This window comes from Myotis myotis, unplaced genomic scaffold, assembly GCF_014108235.1.
Source record: "Myotis myotis isolate mMyoMyo1 unplaced genomic scaffold, mMyoMyo1.p scaffold_m19_p_13, whole genome shotgun sequence".
NCBI classification, from domain to species: Eukaryota; Metazoa; Chordata; class Mammalia; order Chiroptera; family Vespertilionidae; genus Myotis; species Myotis myotis.
Genome location: NW_023416317.1, coordinates 47,668,980 through 47,683,245, shown reverse-complemented (window position 1 = coordinate 47,683,245; position 14,266 = coordinate 47,668,980). Strand labels below are relative to the sequence as shown.

Here is a 14,266-nt window from a genome sequence, read left to right as displayed (position 1 = left end):
GACAGCTAGTGTTGCTTCCTCTGCAGCTTCATGCTAAAGGACCCAGCACCAGCTAGAGGTCCCGGAACTGGCTTGGGCTAGAACCCACTGAGGACAGCAGGCCTCCTTCAGGCTGAGCACGGAAGCCTAGGTCACTAGGCTGGCCCTGCAAGAGCCTCCAGGAGCAAATGGCAACAGGGGGTTAGATGCCCCACCTGACTCAGTGGATCCGGAGGTGTTGGCCCAGTCTACACAAAGGAGCCCACACCTCTACTTCTGCAGACGGCAGACCCAACATGATAGGAGGCTGCCAGATGATTTCATGGGATGGAATGGCTTTGGCAATTGCTTGCTCTTCTCATTTTCTTACATTTAAATCCAGTCCTTTTTTTTTGGTACCTATTAATTTTTACCTAATTTAATTGCATTTTATTTTGACCAGAGTGAGTAACAGTTTAATAAATCCCCACCACATCTTATTTGTAGAAATTTGAACAAAAGAGGTTGTTTTGTCATCATTCTCTTGAACTGTTTACAAAACTAATCTGATCTGAAATTGAGGGGGGGGGGGTGAGTATCACTATTTAACTTTGCTATAATAAAAGACCCATGCTTACTAAGAATGCAGAAAAAACAAAGATAGAAAAAAGAAAGTTCTGTGCGTGCATGTGATCAGCATACTCCGCTTCCTTTTAATTCTACTGCACAGTGTTTATATGAAAAAGACAGCAAGGTGACATCTATCTCCTGGCCAATATTGGCGTGAAGGCATCTCTTCAAACCTGGCACCCTGTCTCTGTACTCAAGGCCTATTGAACTGACCAAAATTATACCGCAGTTCCCACACCGGTCACATCCTAGGAACACGCGTGAACCCCTGGCTCCTTTTCCATCACTTCCCTGAACCCGGGCCTCTTCCAGAAACACCTGGAGCTTGCTGCAGTTCGATGTGTTCCCTGGCTCCGGCTCCCTTCATCCCTGCCAGCTCGCTGTCTGGGGAATGAGGCTGCCTTACTGCTGACGGAAGGACCGCACTAAAGAGGCAATTAAAACAACTACTCACATCGTGTGCAAATATTCTGTCCCTCACTCTCTGATACTCCTCTTCTCTCTCTTCAATTGATTTACTTCGTCTGTCACCTCTAAAGGGATGCATTCTGTTTTGCTGAACAGAAGAAAGAAATCAGGAGGGTTATCCAAGTCGAGTTGTTAGAAGTCTGCGGTTTCGCAACTGTCAGCTGAGGATAACAAATGTTCACTTAAACAAATGGAGCATGAAAAGTCTCACTCCTTCTGGGCCCTGCGGAAGCTGTGGCGGGGTGGGCGGGGCACGTGTGCTATGTGTGCTGTGTGCGCATGATAAGCAATGCCAGGGCATGTATGCTGGTTGCCTCCTTGCTGGATGCAAGTAGCACAGGTGTTTCTGAAACGGAAGTCCCCGGATGTGCCTCAGGTGTTCAGCCAGCTCAGCTATGTGACAGTTCACCAGTGATGGGCTCTGTCTCCTTTGCTAACCTATGTGGTTTTGACTTCTCAGAAGGAGGCAGAGTGTCGGTAAAAATGGAAGTGATGGCTAGATCAAGGGAGCTCAGGGAAGAAATGGCTTCGGAAACTTGGGGACTGGAGAAACCCAGCAAGGGAGTCAAGAAATAATGGGTGGGAAGGAAGATGTGGGCACTATTTCTCTAGATCCTATTTTATGTTCTTATTCACTCGATGACTGATTCTGGGAATTGCATCTGGCATGGGAAGCAGGAATGAAATTTGAAATGTGCTTGTTGATCGGGGTCAATATCTAGACATCTAAGGTAACATTCAAAGAACCCAGCATAAGGACTGCTCTTCTTCATCTGAACCACAATCTGCATCTCACCTGCCCTCCCATCTTCGTCTTGCCATTCCTCACCAAATGCTCTGCCCTAGCCACGTTCATCCATCCATTCAACGAATACCCACTCAGTACACGACGCAGGCACATGTTTCAGAGTCAACTCGAGCCACGGAGGAGCTCGGGGGTGGGTGGTGGTGTCGGTGGTGGTGGGAGGAAATGAGATACAAATGATGAACAGCTTTCTTTCTTTTTTTTTTTTTTTTTAAAGTGCATCGGAGACGCACATACTGCCTTCCCGTGACTCACCGAGAGTAATTAAAATAATAACTTGAGTGAGATGCTTATTATCTTGCCCTTAAGGGTTTTAAAGCAGTCATTTTCAAAAAAATCTATTCTGATTGTCAGAGACACAAAGTGTAATGGCATTTACATGACTTTCTACTGTTCTTTTTTTGCATGTGAAACTTGTTTTCTTTTGCCATTTACTTAGTGTTCTCCCTAAATAGCTCTGGATCCCACACCATTTGGAGAAGAGATTTAGTAAAACATCTCCACCCTTATCCAGGTACCATGGGTCAGGCTACCTACAACAACACAATGTTTTATCACAAGCGACATACACACACACACACACACAGAAAGAGTTGTGCTACAGTTCATGCCAAACAAGCGGACAATTTACACAGACAATAAAACATGGGCAGGAGGAGGGTTGGGAGACTAAAACATGAACTTGGTTCTTTGCTGTGAAGACTGACTGTAGGGTAGTTGCAAAATCCACCTGTCCTCACCATAACAAGGTTTGTTCTTTACGGCTACACCGGGTGATCAGCGGTCCGTTTTGATAATCCAGCTCAATTTGTGCACAACTGAAGGACAAAGCTGTAGGGAGTGGAAGGACTGCCATAGTTACACAGACATCTGCACACGCGACTGACAGAGCTTTTCCCAACAGCTTGGAGCTAGTGGCATCCCAACCCCCAACACATGCAGCAGGAACTGCGCCAAGCACCACCCATGCAGCCCAACACAGAGCCATGGCTAAAGCAACCAGGACATGGGTTTCTGGCTCCCCATTGAATGCCAAAGGGGGAGGCAAGGCGGGCAAGGAGGTTGGAGAGAGGATGGTAGTATCAGAGGTGGGGGGTGGGGGGTGAGGAAGGGCTAGGGAGAGGAAGAAAGGGGCCACAGAGGGACGACAAAAACATCAGTCAGCCCACCTTCAAAAACAACGTCAGCCACTCTCAAACTTGAGAACCAACCTGATTGTCTTCTTTATCAATACTAGAGTTATCTCTCTTCAAGATAAACCGCTTCTGGGATTCTTCACCTTTTTCATCTTTTAAATGTTCACAAAACCTTTGCTCTGGTCTGCCAGCAAAGTAAAACATATCAATAAAAAAGTTTTGCCTGCTGTTTAAAGTTATTTCTTAGTGTTTTTTTTTTCCCCCACAGTGGCATTCAACTTTAAAAGAAAAAGTTAACACGCGGTTTTGATACTAGAACCTCTGGCAATATACAGGTAGGTAATGATATGTCCCTTCACAGGTGTTGTTAGAATCCCTTTGGTTGGTTTGAATTCGGAGTCTTGTTTGCTGCACGCTGCTCACCATGGCTGAAGTTGAAAAACTATTGTAAAGGCCTGCACATATGAAGTGTGTAGATGTCCCTAGAGTGATGTGGATCGCCATTACTTTTGAATTAAATAAAGTTCCCACCCACATTCTCGAACAAATTTAACAAATTTACATGTTTAGAACTTGGGAGTAACACATTAATTCACCAACGTTCGGAAACTAGGAGAGACAATTCCCAGCATATCCTCCTGTTAAAGAATTTTTTTAATCTGAACTGAGAGAGGATCATTTATAAATTATTGCCTTCTTTCTCCACTGATAACTGTTCTAGAATCTGGCTCCAGGAGGCTCTGACATCCTTGTCCAAGTCTTGTAAATCCGTTCAGTAATTGGAGAAACTGGAAATATTTAGTTTAAACAGCTTAATGACTGATTAGCAAGGGGAAAATGCTCCAAGCAGTTAAACCTTATTGATCAGTCAATTGATTTTTTTTTCCAGTCCTCTTAATCATTTTGTATTATTACAGGAAAGCGCTCCACTTCCTTGTTAATTTCCCACAATCGTCACTGCACTTCTCAACGAATGACTTGGGCTTGGGTTCCTCCCCAGAGGAAGTGCTGGAATATTTGTCCTGGGCTTAGAAACAGTTGTTATTTATGACTCTCATTAAAGTGTCCCTGTCATATCTGATGGATTACTTGCGAAGCTCAGTGGGTTTTCTATCCCTACTGGGTTCATTATGCCTTCAGTCATTAGGAAGCCACTTCAAAGTATCTGTTGTTCAATATGGGTGACCAGTGATTAAGGGCATGCCACCGTTTCCTTATAGATCCCAAAATAAGTCAATAGCACTTAGAAAACAATGAGTTCATTGAAGTGTATAATTCAAATATTGGTGGGACTCATCCTTTCCTTAAATGCATATACATACATTATACTAATAGTGGTGAACAGATACTAACAGAAAACTGGAATAATACCAGTTATAGCTTCTAGAACTTTGTATGTTTGCAAAATTTGACATTCTTTTTCAAGCCTTGCAATACAACTTTGATGTATGAGGAACAAGTATATTTTGCCTCTTTTACAGATAAATAAACCATCCCTCAGTGACATTTTGGCTCCAAGTTTATAGACTTGTCCACTGAGCCGCAGGCGTTGGTCTATTCACATCCTTGCAGAGCTATGGTGCAGTCCCTCTCTGTTAATGCTTCACACAGTGGGCCAGGGGCCTTCAACCTCACAACGAAAACAAAAACCCTGCATCGCATCATCTTAAAGATCAATGTAAACGTTTTCCACCACAATCAAAATGTAGTGAAACCTTAAAAACAATCTGGATGAGCAAATGTGACAATGCTCTAACCAACTGAACTACCTGGCCAGGGCTAAATCTTCTTTTTTACATACTTAAACCTTAGTGCCTAGAACCGTGCCTGGCATATGGGAGGCATTTGGTTAAATAACTAAATGAATAGATGTATGCATGAATAAAAATTTAGTCCAGCTGTATGTAAATCAATGCAACTAAAGGAAAAGATCAACGGGTCACTGAATAAGATATGCAGTCATACATTGTAAAACTATAAAACAAAACAGAAGAGAGTCTGGTTAGTAGGAGCATAAGTTCAAATGATAGGAAGGTCATTATAAGAAGATCTTTATAAGATCATTATAAGATCTTTTTAAGATCATTATAAGAAGATCTTTAAAAATCAAAACCATGTTTCACTTTAAGGGGACCCAAAATAATCATGTTATTAAAGTTTTTAAAAATTTGAGGGTATCTTTGGAAGAGAGGTGGAAATAAGAATCTTAGCTTTTCTAGTTTTGGAATTCCTCAGCAGTGGTTCTCAACCTTCTGGCCCTTTAAATACAGTTCCCATGTTGTGACCCAACCATAAAATTATTTTTGTTGCTACTTCATAACTGTAATGTTGCTACTGTTATGAATCGTAATGTAAATATCTGATATGCAGGATGGTCTTAGGCGACCCCTGTGAAAGGGTCGTTCGACCACCAAAGGGGTCTCGACCCACAGGTTGGGAACCGCTGGTTTAGAGTGTCATATCTAGGAGAGAGCTATTCAAACACTATTTTTGAAATTTCATCTGCGTTTCTTTGTAAGGCTGATTTATCTGTTTTTCACAGCAGGATATATTTAAGTAAAATGCCCCATCACATAAGTAAAGGGTAGTCAAAGGAATTTGTTCTAATCAACAATGTAAGTAATAGAGCAAGAATATTTCTTACTCTGATATAAATTATGCAAAGCACATTTTCCATAACTGCTTTTCAAACAGCTTGTTTAAATTTTTTCAACATTAGAACCCAACATCCCAAATTATTAATCCACTTCATGTTTTTCCAAAAATATTTTCAGAGATTATGAAGTAACCATCTGAAGTATGTGTAAAGGAAATAAAATAAACCTAATAAGATTTTTCCAGGTCGGTTTTATGGAGAACGATCCATGACTCTAAAAGCTAAAGAGCAATTTGCAGATGAAACTCATGAAAACTATAATACATAGCTGAAGTATTGCATGTGATTAAACTAGAAATTACTGATAATGTACCATTATATTATACCTTCCAAAAATCCTTTTTATCACGAATTTAACATCAGAGCAATATTATTTCTTAGCCATAAAGTGAACGAAGCCAAAATAATATATGTACCTTTTTAAAAAAAATGGGAATAAATTACTTTGAATGTATCAATATAAGGATGTAATGCTAAGAAAAACTCCTCAAGGCTGCAAAATGTCATGGTCTTTCTGAAGGTATTGATAACTAGAGTTTACTACTTATCTCATGGGCATGTGTTACAGGTGCTTAAATTTCTTTTTTCTCGTGGATTTTAGTTCATGAGTTATTATCTCTAGCTTTCTCGGTATCATCATCAAAAAGCAGAAAATATTAATTTAATATTTTTTCTTGATGAAAAAAACTCTTCCCTTTAAATGTAAAACAAGGTTTTCCCACAATTCATAGCATGCATCCACATGTGAAATTCCTTGTTCATGCATGGTGGATAGCACTGGCATCCCCAACCAAACCTTTCAAAAATTAGAATTAACTCGCCCTAGCTGGGTTTGCTCAGTGGTTAGAGTGCCCGCCTGTGGACTGAAGGGTCCTGGGTTCATCCCAGTCAAGGGCACGTACCTCGGTTGCAGGCTTGATCTCTAACCCTGATCTGGTCACGTGTAGGAGGCAACCAATCGATGTGTCTCTCTCATATCCATCGATGTTTCTCTCTTTATCTCTCCCCCTCCCTTCCACTCTCTCTAAAGATCAATGGAAAAATATCCTCGAATGAGGAGTAACAAAAAAAAATTAGAATTAACTCCTCATTGTTCCTTATTAGACAGCTCATGAATTGAAAGGAAGTGTGGCTGAGTGAAATACTATGTAAGTCAATCAATCAATTAATTCTTCTAGTCAATTAATTCCAATTACAGTTAGAGTTCTTCTCTTTGAGCTTAAAATAGATGAGCAGTTCTTATAATGATTTTTAAAATCTTTTTGTTCTAGAAGTATTTTCAATGGTTTGCTCTCACTGCCAGTTTCTTGAGGCCAAATTTATTACTTTTTTTCCTGTCTTCTCCCTCTCTCTACACACAAATGAAGAATAAAATTCTGTGAAATATGGAGGTGTACAAAGACTTCGAATTTCATACTGAATAACTGAAAGATGGTCATCAATATGCATAAATATTTTAATAAAGAAAGGTTGCTGCACACAACAGGATAAAGATTTTGATGATGCAAGACATCTATCAAAAAGACTTAAAGCCAAACATATTAGAGGAATCTAAGTTTCCCTTAATGCTTTAAATTTTTCAATTAAAATATTTACAACTGATTTTTTTCTTTAAAAAACAAAGCCCAGCCATTCTTCTTTAAGTATTTCATAATCTCCACTATTATTTTGTCATTTTATACCATTTTGGTCTCATTAAGTGAGTCTATACCTTATCAATCCAATATAGCCAGTGCTTCCTCTATTAGCATCTTTCAAAAGGATGTTCTCAATTCTTTACACCTTTGAAAAGTTCATTTTATTCTTCTCTATTTTGATTGCGTACTGTGTGTATAAACAGAGACATGCAAACTAGCATAGGATACACCCTGACCCTCCTCAAATATAAGGCTATTCATGAGCAACAACAAAATGAAGCAGAATATTCAAAGGCCACAAGGGTCAGTAAGACACCTCCTCTTAAATTGGTACCACTGCTCGGGCACACTGGCCATGGGTATTAAGAGGCTTGAAAGTGTCAACCCTCCTTGACACAGTGATTCTATTTCTAAGACTGAAATCATAGGAAACAGTAATGAATTAATACACAGTTCCATTGATCACGGCAGCAAAACAGTAGAAATCCATGGTGGATTAAGTAACTTAAAATATCTCCATATGTAATATGCAACTTTATAAAATGATATTCAATACTTTACTAACATAGAAAAGCAATTTTTAAAAGTTGTACCATGACTAGGTTTGTTGAAACTATAATATATAATAATAACAACACTGGTAGCAGTGACTGTCTCTGGATGGTGAGATAATGAGTAACTTTTACGGCTAACCTTTGATATACTTCTGATTATTATAATAAACATGTAGTTTTTTCAGAACAACAAATTAACAAAAACGATTAGTTTAGAAAGATAGGAAACAAATTCAACAATTTCAAAGTGGTTTGTATTTAATCACTGGATTATGAACAATGAAAACATTCTTACTTTCTGAATAGTTTCTAAATTTTCGTTCATGGCCTATATTATTTTATAATCAGCTAAAAATGTTTTATTTTGCCAAAGCAATTCTTAGACTTTCTGCTGCTCTGCTACTTTAAAAAATAACAGGATTAATTATGGTCCCTGCTTCTGGTCTTGGGCTTATTACATTAAGACCTTCCAATATATATAATCCAATAAGCAAGCAAACAAATTTTATTGCTATGTCTTTGTTGATCTATATGCATAGAAACAAGCGTTTACTAATGATAATAACTAGGTGAGAGTGTCCAATCTCAACCTTTTTCTTCCTTTTAAAGGGAAAATCTAAATTATAATGTTATAAAAAAAATAAGAGGGATAAGGGATAAAGGAGAAAATGTGTAATTTGAAAAAGAGAAATAAATCACACGCAAACAAGACCTGGGATATTATATTACCTGTTTGTGAGTCTGGCCATTTCTGAACTGTATGGAGCCCAGTATCAGCAACAATACTAAAGAGGCTTACACACCAGCTGGATCTACTTAGCTTCACAAAGCAGACATATTGCTACAAGTGTGCCTATACATTGAGAAATTCCATAAATGAAACATTTAAAAAGAAGAAGGCTGCCCAGTCAGCCTGGCTCAGTGGTTGAGCATCAACCTATGAACCATGAGATCACAGTTCGATTTCTGATCAGGGCACATGCCCAGGTTGTGGGGCGTGCAGGCGGCAGCCAATCAATAATTCTCTCTCATCATTGATATTCCTATCTTTCTCCCTCAACCTTCCTCTATGAAATCTATAAAAATATTTTTTTTAAAAGAGGGCTAATACTGATACTGTCTTCTCTTTAAGCGCTCCATTCTTTCATTTCAATATTATAGGAAAATCATTAAAAATATTATATGAACTTTAAAAGGAAGTAGCATTAATATATCCAATGACTCAAAGCTCTACTCCCCACAAAACACCATGCATATTAGCACAACCCAACAACTTGACATAAAATGGACGCGAACGATCATACTAAATGTAACATAGCAACACTTTGAAAATTAAGCCAAGTTTTAAACAATTGACACAGAAATTGCTGATTGGCAAGCCTAACAGAATGTGGCTTTTCAAAACATCCATTACTGTGTCTTTTCAGCTCTGCAGCTTACTAACTGTGTGACTTCTTGCAAGCTTCTTAACATCCCTATGACAGAAGTGTTGTTTGTTTTGTTGTAAAAAAAAAAAAAAAAAAAGGAAAGTAATAATACTTACTTCAAAAGGCTTAGGGGGATTAAGTTAGACACAGCAATGCCAGTAAAGTGCCAAGCCACTGCCAGGCACTAGCAAAGCACTCAGTAAATGTTACAAGCTACTCTTAGCACTTTTTACATTTTTCTGAGTAGCCCAGATCTAAAAGTCCACCAATGGATATTGAACTGACATTTACATTAGTGTTAACCTTAATTAGGATAGAGCCAATCTATGATACTCAAATAATGGTTTGATTCATCAGTTCCAAATAAACAAGTAACCATTTTCTTAAAGTAACATGTTCCTTGAAAGTTGTGGAATATGACTATTGTTTCTTGGCATTCAAGGCTTTCGGCTTGTATATACACTGAGTGGCCAGATTATTATGACCGGCCAGATTATTACGACCACCCCATCAGTACAATGAAGTGAATTAGTTATGCAAATAATAATAATAATAATAAAACTTTGAGGGTATTTGCTTAGGAAGTTTTCAATATTCAGTATTTTTGGAAGTGTCAAGTACTGATGGGGTGGTCATAATAATCTGGCCACTCAGTGTATATTGTAATGGTGTGTAAATAAGTATTCAATTTAAGCTTATATGCAAATATTATATTGTTACTTGCTGAGAAGGTGCAGAATGATTAGTGTGTTTTAATTGACATAGAATTAACTGATAATTTTTGTATGTATAAAGAAATGCTATGTGTTCATATTTCTGGGTTGAAGGCCAGGAGGTTGGGAAGTAGAGATGAGGAAGTTTGGGGCTATGTCCCCCTGGGAATGTTGTGGAATCTAGAAAGGCTGAGAAGTTGGAAGGAGTCTGGTTGGGGCATAAAACATATTAGGTAGCTATCCGCTTCTCTTGGTAGATTCCAATTTGTTGTTTGAAGATCTGTATCAATAATTACAGTCTAGCATTTAAGTACACAACTGAGTGGAAAACAACCACCTTTGACCAATAAACTACAACTTTTTTTTTTTTTAAATCTACTCTAAGCCCTAATTATCTCCTTCCTACGGCCACGGTAATATGCTAACGGCCTCTTTCCACTTACAGAAATCTTAAGATCAGTAAGACACAGACCAGCTTTTCATTGTATACAACCGTGTTTTCACCTACAAGTATGTCCTAAAACTTTTCCCACGTGCTGAAATGACTGCCAATTCCTATGACTTAGAAGCCATGAAGGAAGCTCTCAGGATCTGAGGCTCATTCTGCTGCCTACACAAGCACAGCTGTAGATGGAGAACCAACCCACAGCCATCTCGCTCCCTCCACTACTCTTGTATGTTTAGGGCAATACTATATGTAGCATGTACATGTACAGTGAACCTTTTTCTAAACACAGATAATGTTTTTACATACTTACACACACACAGAGTCCTGACCAAAATTATATTGGTTCCTCAAACTATAAACAGAAGATGGGCATATTTCAAAGTCTATGCTTCTTTGTTGGCAGCCCATATGGAACACCTGAGAAGGACAATTTTTAATCCTGTGGGTTCTGTGATTCCCAAAGTATTGTTGGTGTCATAGTTTTAACATTCACCGTAGTATAAACATATACTGAGTTCTCTGTTGAATTGAGTTCTCTGTTCAGTTTTTAAAATAATTAAATGCAAATTAGGATGCTGTAAGGAAATAAATGGGTACTGGTGAAAGAAGAGCGTTTGGGGATCTTATCATCATTTCAGAGAATTTACTCTATTAAGATTGGTTGTTGTTTTCCTAATCTTAGGAGAAGAGTCATGGCTGAGGGCCGGGAGCAGTGGTTTTAGTGTTGGTGTTCTGTGAATTGAGTAGGTAAGAAAGATCAAGACACAAATCTCAGTTTTTGCTCCTGTAAAATGGTTCAGCTTTATCTACCTCGAATGTTGTAAGATTAAAAAAATAAAAATTTAAAAAGTATCATTATTCCATGGGAAAACTTTGTTTAAAAAATGTTATAGTAAGAATACTAACGTTACAGAAGGCACATGCATATTTCATTTCCAAAATTAAGTGGGAAATTACACATCTGACACTCAAAGGCTCATAAATTATTTCAAGTGGGGAAAGGAATACAGCAAACATATTTTCTCTCCTCACCATATCTCCATGGTTTACCTATCTCATCTATACAACCTTATGGTCTCTGAGATATTTGAGAATAATAATATGAGAAAATATAATATTTGAGAGAAATGATATGCAGTTGGACCAATGTTAACATATGTCTTACTTTGAGCCTGAGTATTGATTAAAATACGAGGTTGTTCAGTAAATAAAACTTCATTGTTTTTCTTGAGAGCAATGCAATTCTCAGTTAGGTTTCTGATCTTTGACCTCAAGTCAGATGACTTTCAATGTCCTTCCTATAAAAAGCGCAGAGGAAATTTGACATGTTTAGAAACGACAAGATGCTAATCAGCCACTCATGGATGTCCAGGAGGTACCTGGCCTTCTTCAGAGGACTGTCAAGCAAGCATCCATGTGAGGATTCCACTCTGTTTATTCACAGCCAAAGGTGAAGAAATGTAATAAACGTGGGAGGGAAGTATGGTGTTTTTTCTGTTTGTTTTGGTAAAAATGCAATTACTTTCAGGGAATGAAATGCCTAGGGTAGTGGTCGGCAAACTGCGGCTCGCGAGCCACATGCGGCTCTTTGGCCCCTTGAGTGTGGCTCTTCCACAAAATACCACGTGCGGACACGCACGTACAGTGAGATTGAAACTTCGTGGCCCATGCTCAGAAGTCAGTATTTTGTGGAAGAGCCACACTCAAGGGGCCAAAGAGCCACATGTGGCTCGCAAGCCACAGTTTGCTGACCACTGGCTAGGGGGTCAAAGACTAATGATTCCCATTTTAAGCCTTTACCTCTTCCGATATGAAGGAGAACTGATGTCCATAGATTCTGATGCACTGCTGTCCGCCCCTCTCTGTATCGGCCCACTGAGAAGGTGGGAGATCCCATGATCCTACCTCCTAGTGCAATAACCATCTGTCACTTCAAGATTCTGAACAAAATCACCTGGGCTCAACTGCTTCACCTAGAGAGAAGCTTTACTTAGTGCTAGAACAAGTTTTATGGTTCTTCTGATTCACCTAATAACCAGCTCAGCTGACCATGTGTCCTGTAACAAACAGGCAAGCAAAGTACTAAAGTCACTAAGATCACTCATCAAATACCTAGGTCTGCACTTCTTAGGAATCAGGGCACTGAGTTCTTGAGCACTAGACTCTGTTGGTGCCCCCCAACCTCTGCCTTTAGACCACTCTTCTTGTTTCAGGGTGTCTGGGACCTGTGACCACTCTCCTTCAGTGGATTTGCTCTTTCCTTTCTTGCTGTGTCCTTTTAGAGTAGGGGATTTAAGGCAATGACAGTGGGTGGATGTCAAAGACAATTCAAGAATATTCAAGAAAGAATATTCAAGAGATGACAACCTTTTAACATACAAATTATCCGGGACTAGTTAGACAGTTACTCTGACATATGCAGAAACATTCCGATGCATGTGGGGTTTTGCCCTTGACTGATGTTAGCCCTTTGGAAAGCACTAGTGCAAGTAGATGGTTTTTAGTCTCCAAAAGATATACCCTGGACATGAATCCTTTCTCTAGATTGAAGAAAAGGAAAGGGAGTGAAAAAAATATTATTTAATAAATGATCCATGAGCTGTTCTGGGCTTAAAAACATTAAAAAAAAGCCAGAGAAAGTGTAGATCAAGGAAGAGAGACAAAGAGAAGGGTAAAACATCTCATATAAAATCAGACTCTTCTATTTGTAGCATTTAAATAGTGTTTATAAAACCACTGTTCACATTTTTTAGACTCAATCTTGAGTGTCAAAAAAGCAACATTATAGAGAGTATATGCATTATAAATACTGTTTGCGGTACCAAAATAGCTCAGAGCCTAATACTTCCGCCCCAGATTTCCAAGAGGCTCATTTGGTGTTGACACTTAATCTGACAGTTAACAAAGAATTCCAATCGAAAGCATTTCAAAGTGCTAGAGAGTGAAACCTACTTCTGGCAATATACTGGGGAAAGAGAGCTAGAACTAAAGGTTGAAAAACACAATATGGCGAATGTCACCTTAAAATCTCCATTCATGATCAACCAGATAGCAGTAAATTCTACAAGAGAACAGATCTCAAACGTGGCTACTAATATTCATGACCATGTGATTGCAAAATGAGTGTGCATGAAAAAATAAATGTACTATCTGTATTGGTGGAAACTATATCAAACTGTCTAGTTAACCTATGGGCTTTTCTGTTATGGGCTTTTAGAGAAAGAGGAGAAAAACAAACGAAAATGAAATAGTTCCTTGCTTGCCTACTTTGCAATCAGTGTGTGGCATCTGAAAGTCACAAAAACAATACAGAATGGAGAATTAAAAGCAACAACAACAGCAAGAACTCAGAGTATCTGATGGAGAGGGAAGATGTGAAGGATTAAAGGACAGTGACCTTTCTCTTTCTATGACTGTTCAAAACAGGAGGCACGGGTGCCAACAATCGAAGTGGAAAGCTGATAAACAATAAAATGTATTTTGCCAGCAAAGTAGAATGCAACCACAAGACCCGATAATTCTGAAGCTTCAAGGGCTCTTAAATATTCTCCACTTCAATCTCTCCTGCAGATGAGTAATTTAAGCCCAGAGAAGTGCTCAGTGTCCCTGAGATAAGAGCCAAGCTTAGTCTCTGATCTCCCAGTTTGTGCTTCTCCACCATGACCTTCACTCTAGTTCTGCTGAGCACAGACTGGGCCTGGAGTCGAGAAAGAGCCTCATCTCCATCCCTTCCTGTCCCAACGTCTGGTGATCAGAAAAGAAAGTGTTTTAACCGTGTTTCTTTGCTTGGCACAAACGTTCACTCCAGTGACATAGCATTCCTAAAAACTATGC

General features: G+C 38.9%; 1 protein-coding gene across 23 annotated transcripts in view; it reads right to left on the bottom strand.

Annotated features, from left to right (window-relative positions):
* Nucleotides 1–14,266, bottom strand: part of ARPP21 (cAMP regulated phosphoprotein 21) — a 144,488-nt gene that overhangs the window by 74,963 nt on the left and 55,259 nt on the right. For 15 of the 23 annotated variants that reach the window (XM_036332942.1, XM_036332943.1, XM_036332940.1 and 12 more), the window contains exons 10-11: nucleotides 3,073–3,181; nucleotides 1,043–1,144 (exon numbers count right to left, since the gene is read on the bottom strand). The exons of 3 other annotated variants lie outside the window; for them this stretch is intronic. In XM_036332942.1, the coding sequence (XP_036188835.1) occupies nucleotides 1,043–1,144; nucleotides 3,073–3,181 (211 nt within the window). Of the gene's footprint in view, nucleotides 1–1,042; nucleotides 1,145–2,601; nucleotides 2,693–3,072; nucleotides 3,182–14,266 lie in introns of those variants that run through there. 5 more of the 23 variants (XM_036332953.1, XM_036332954.1, XM_036332957.1 and 2 more) reach the window with 2 other exon arrangements.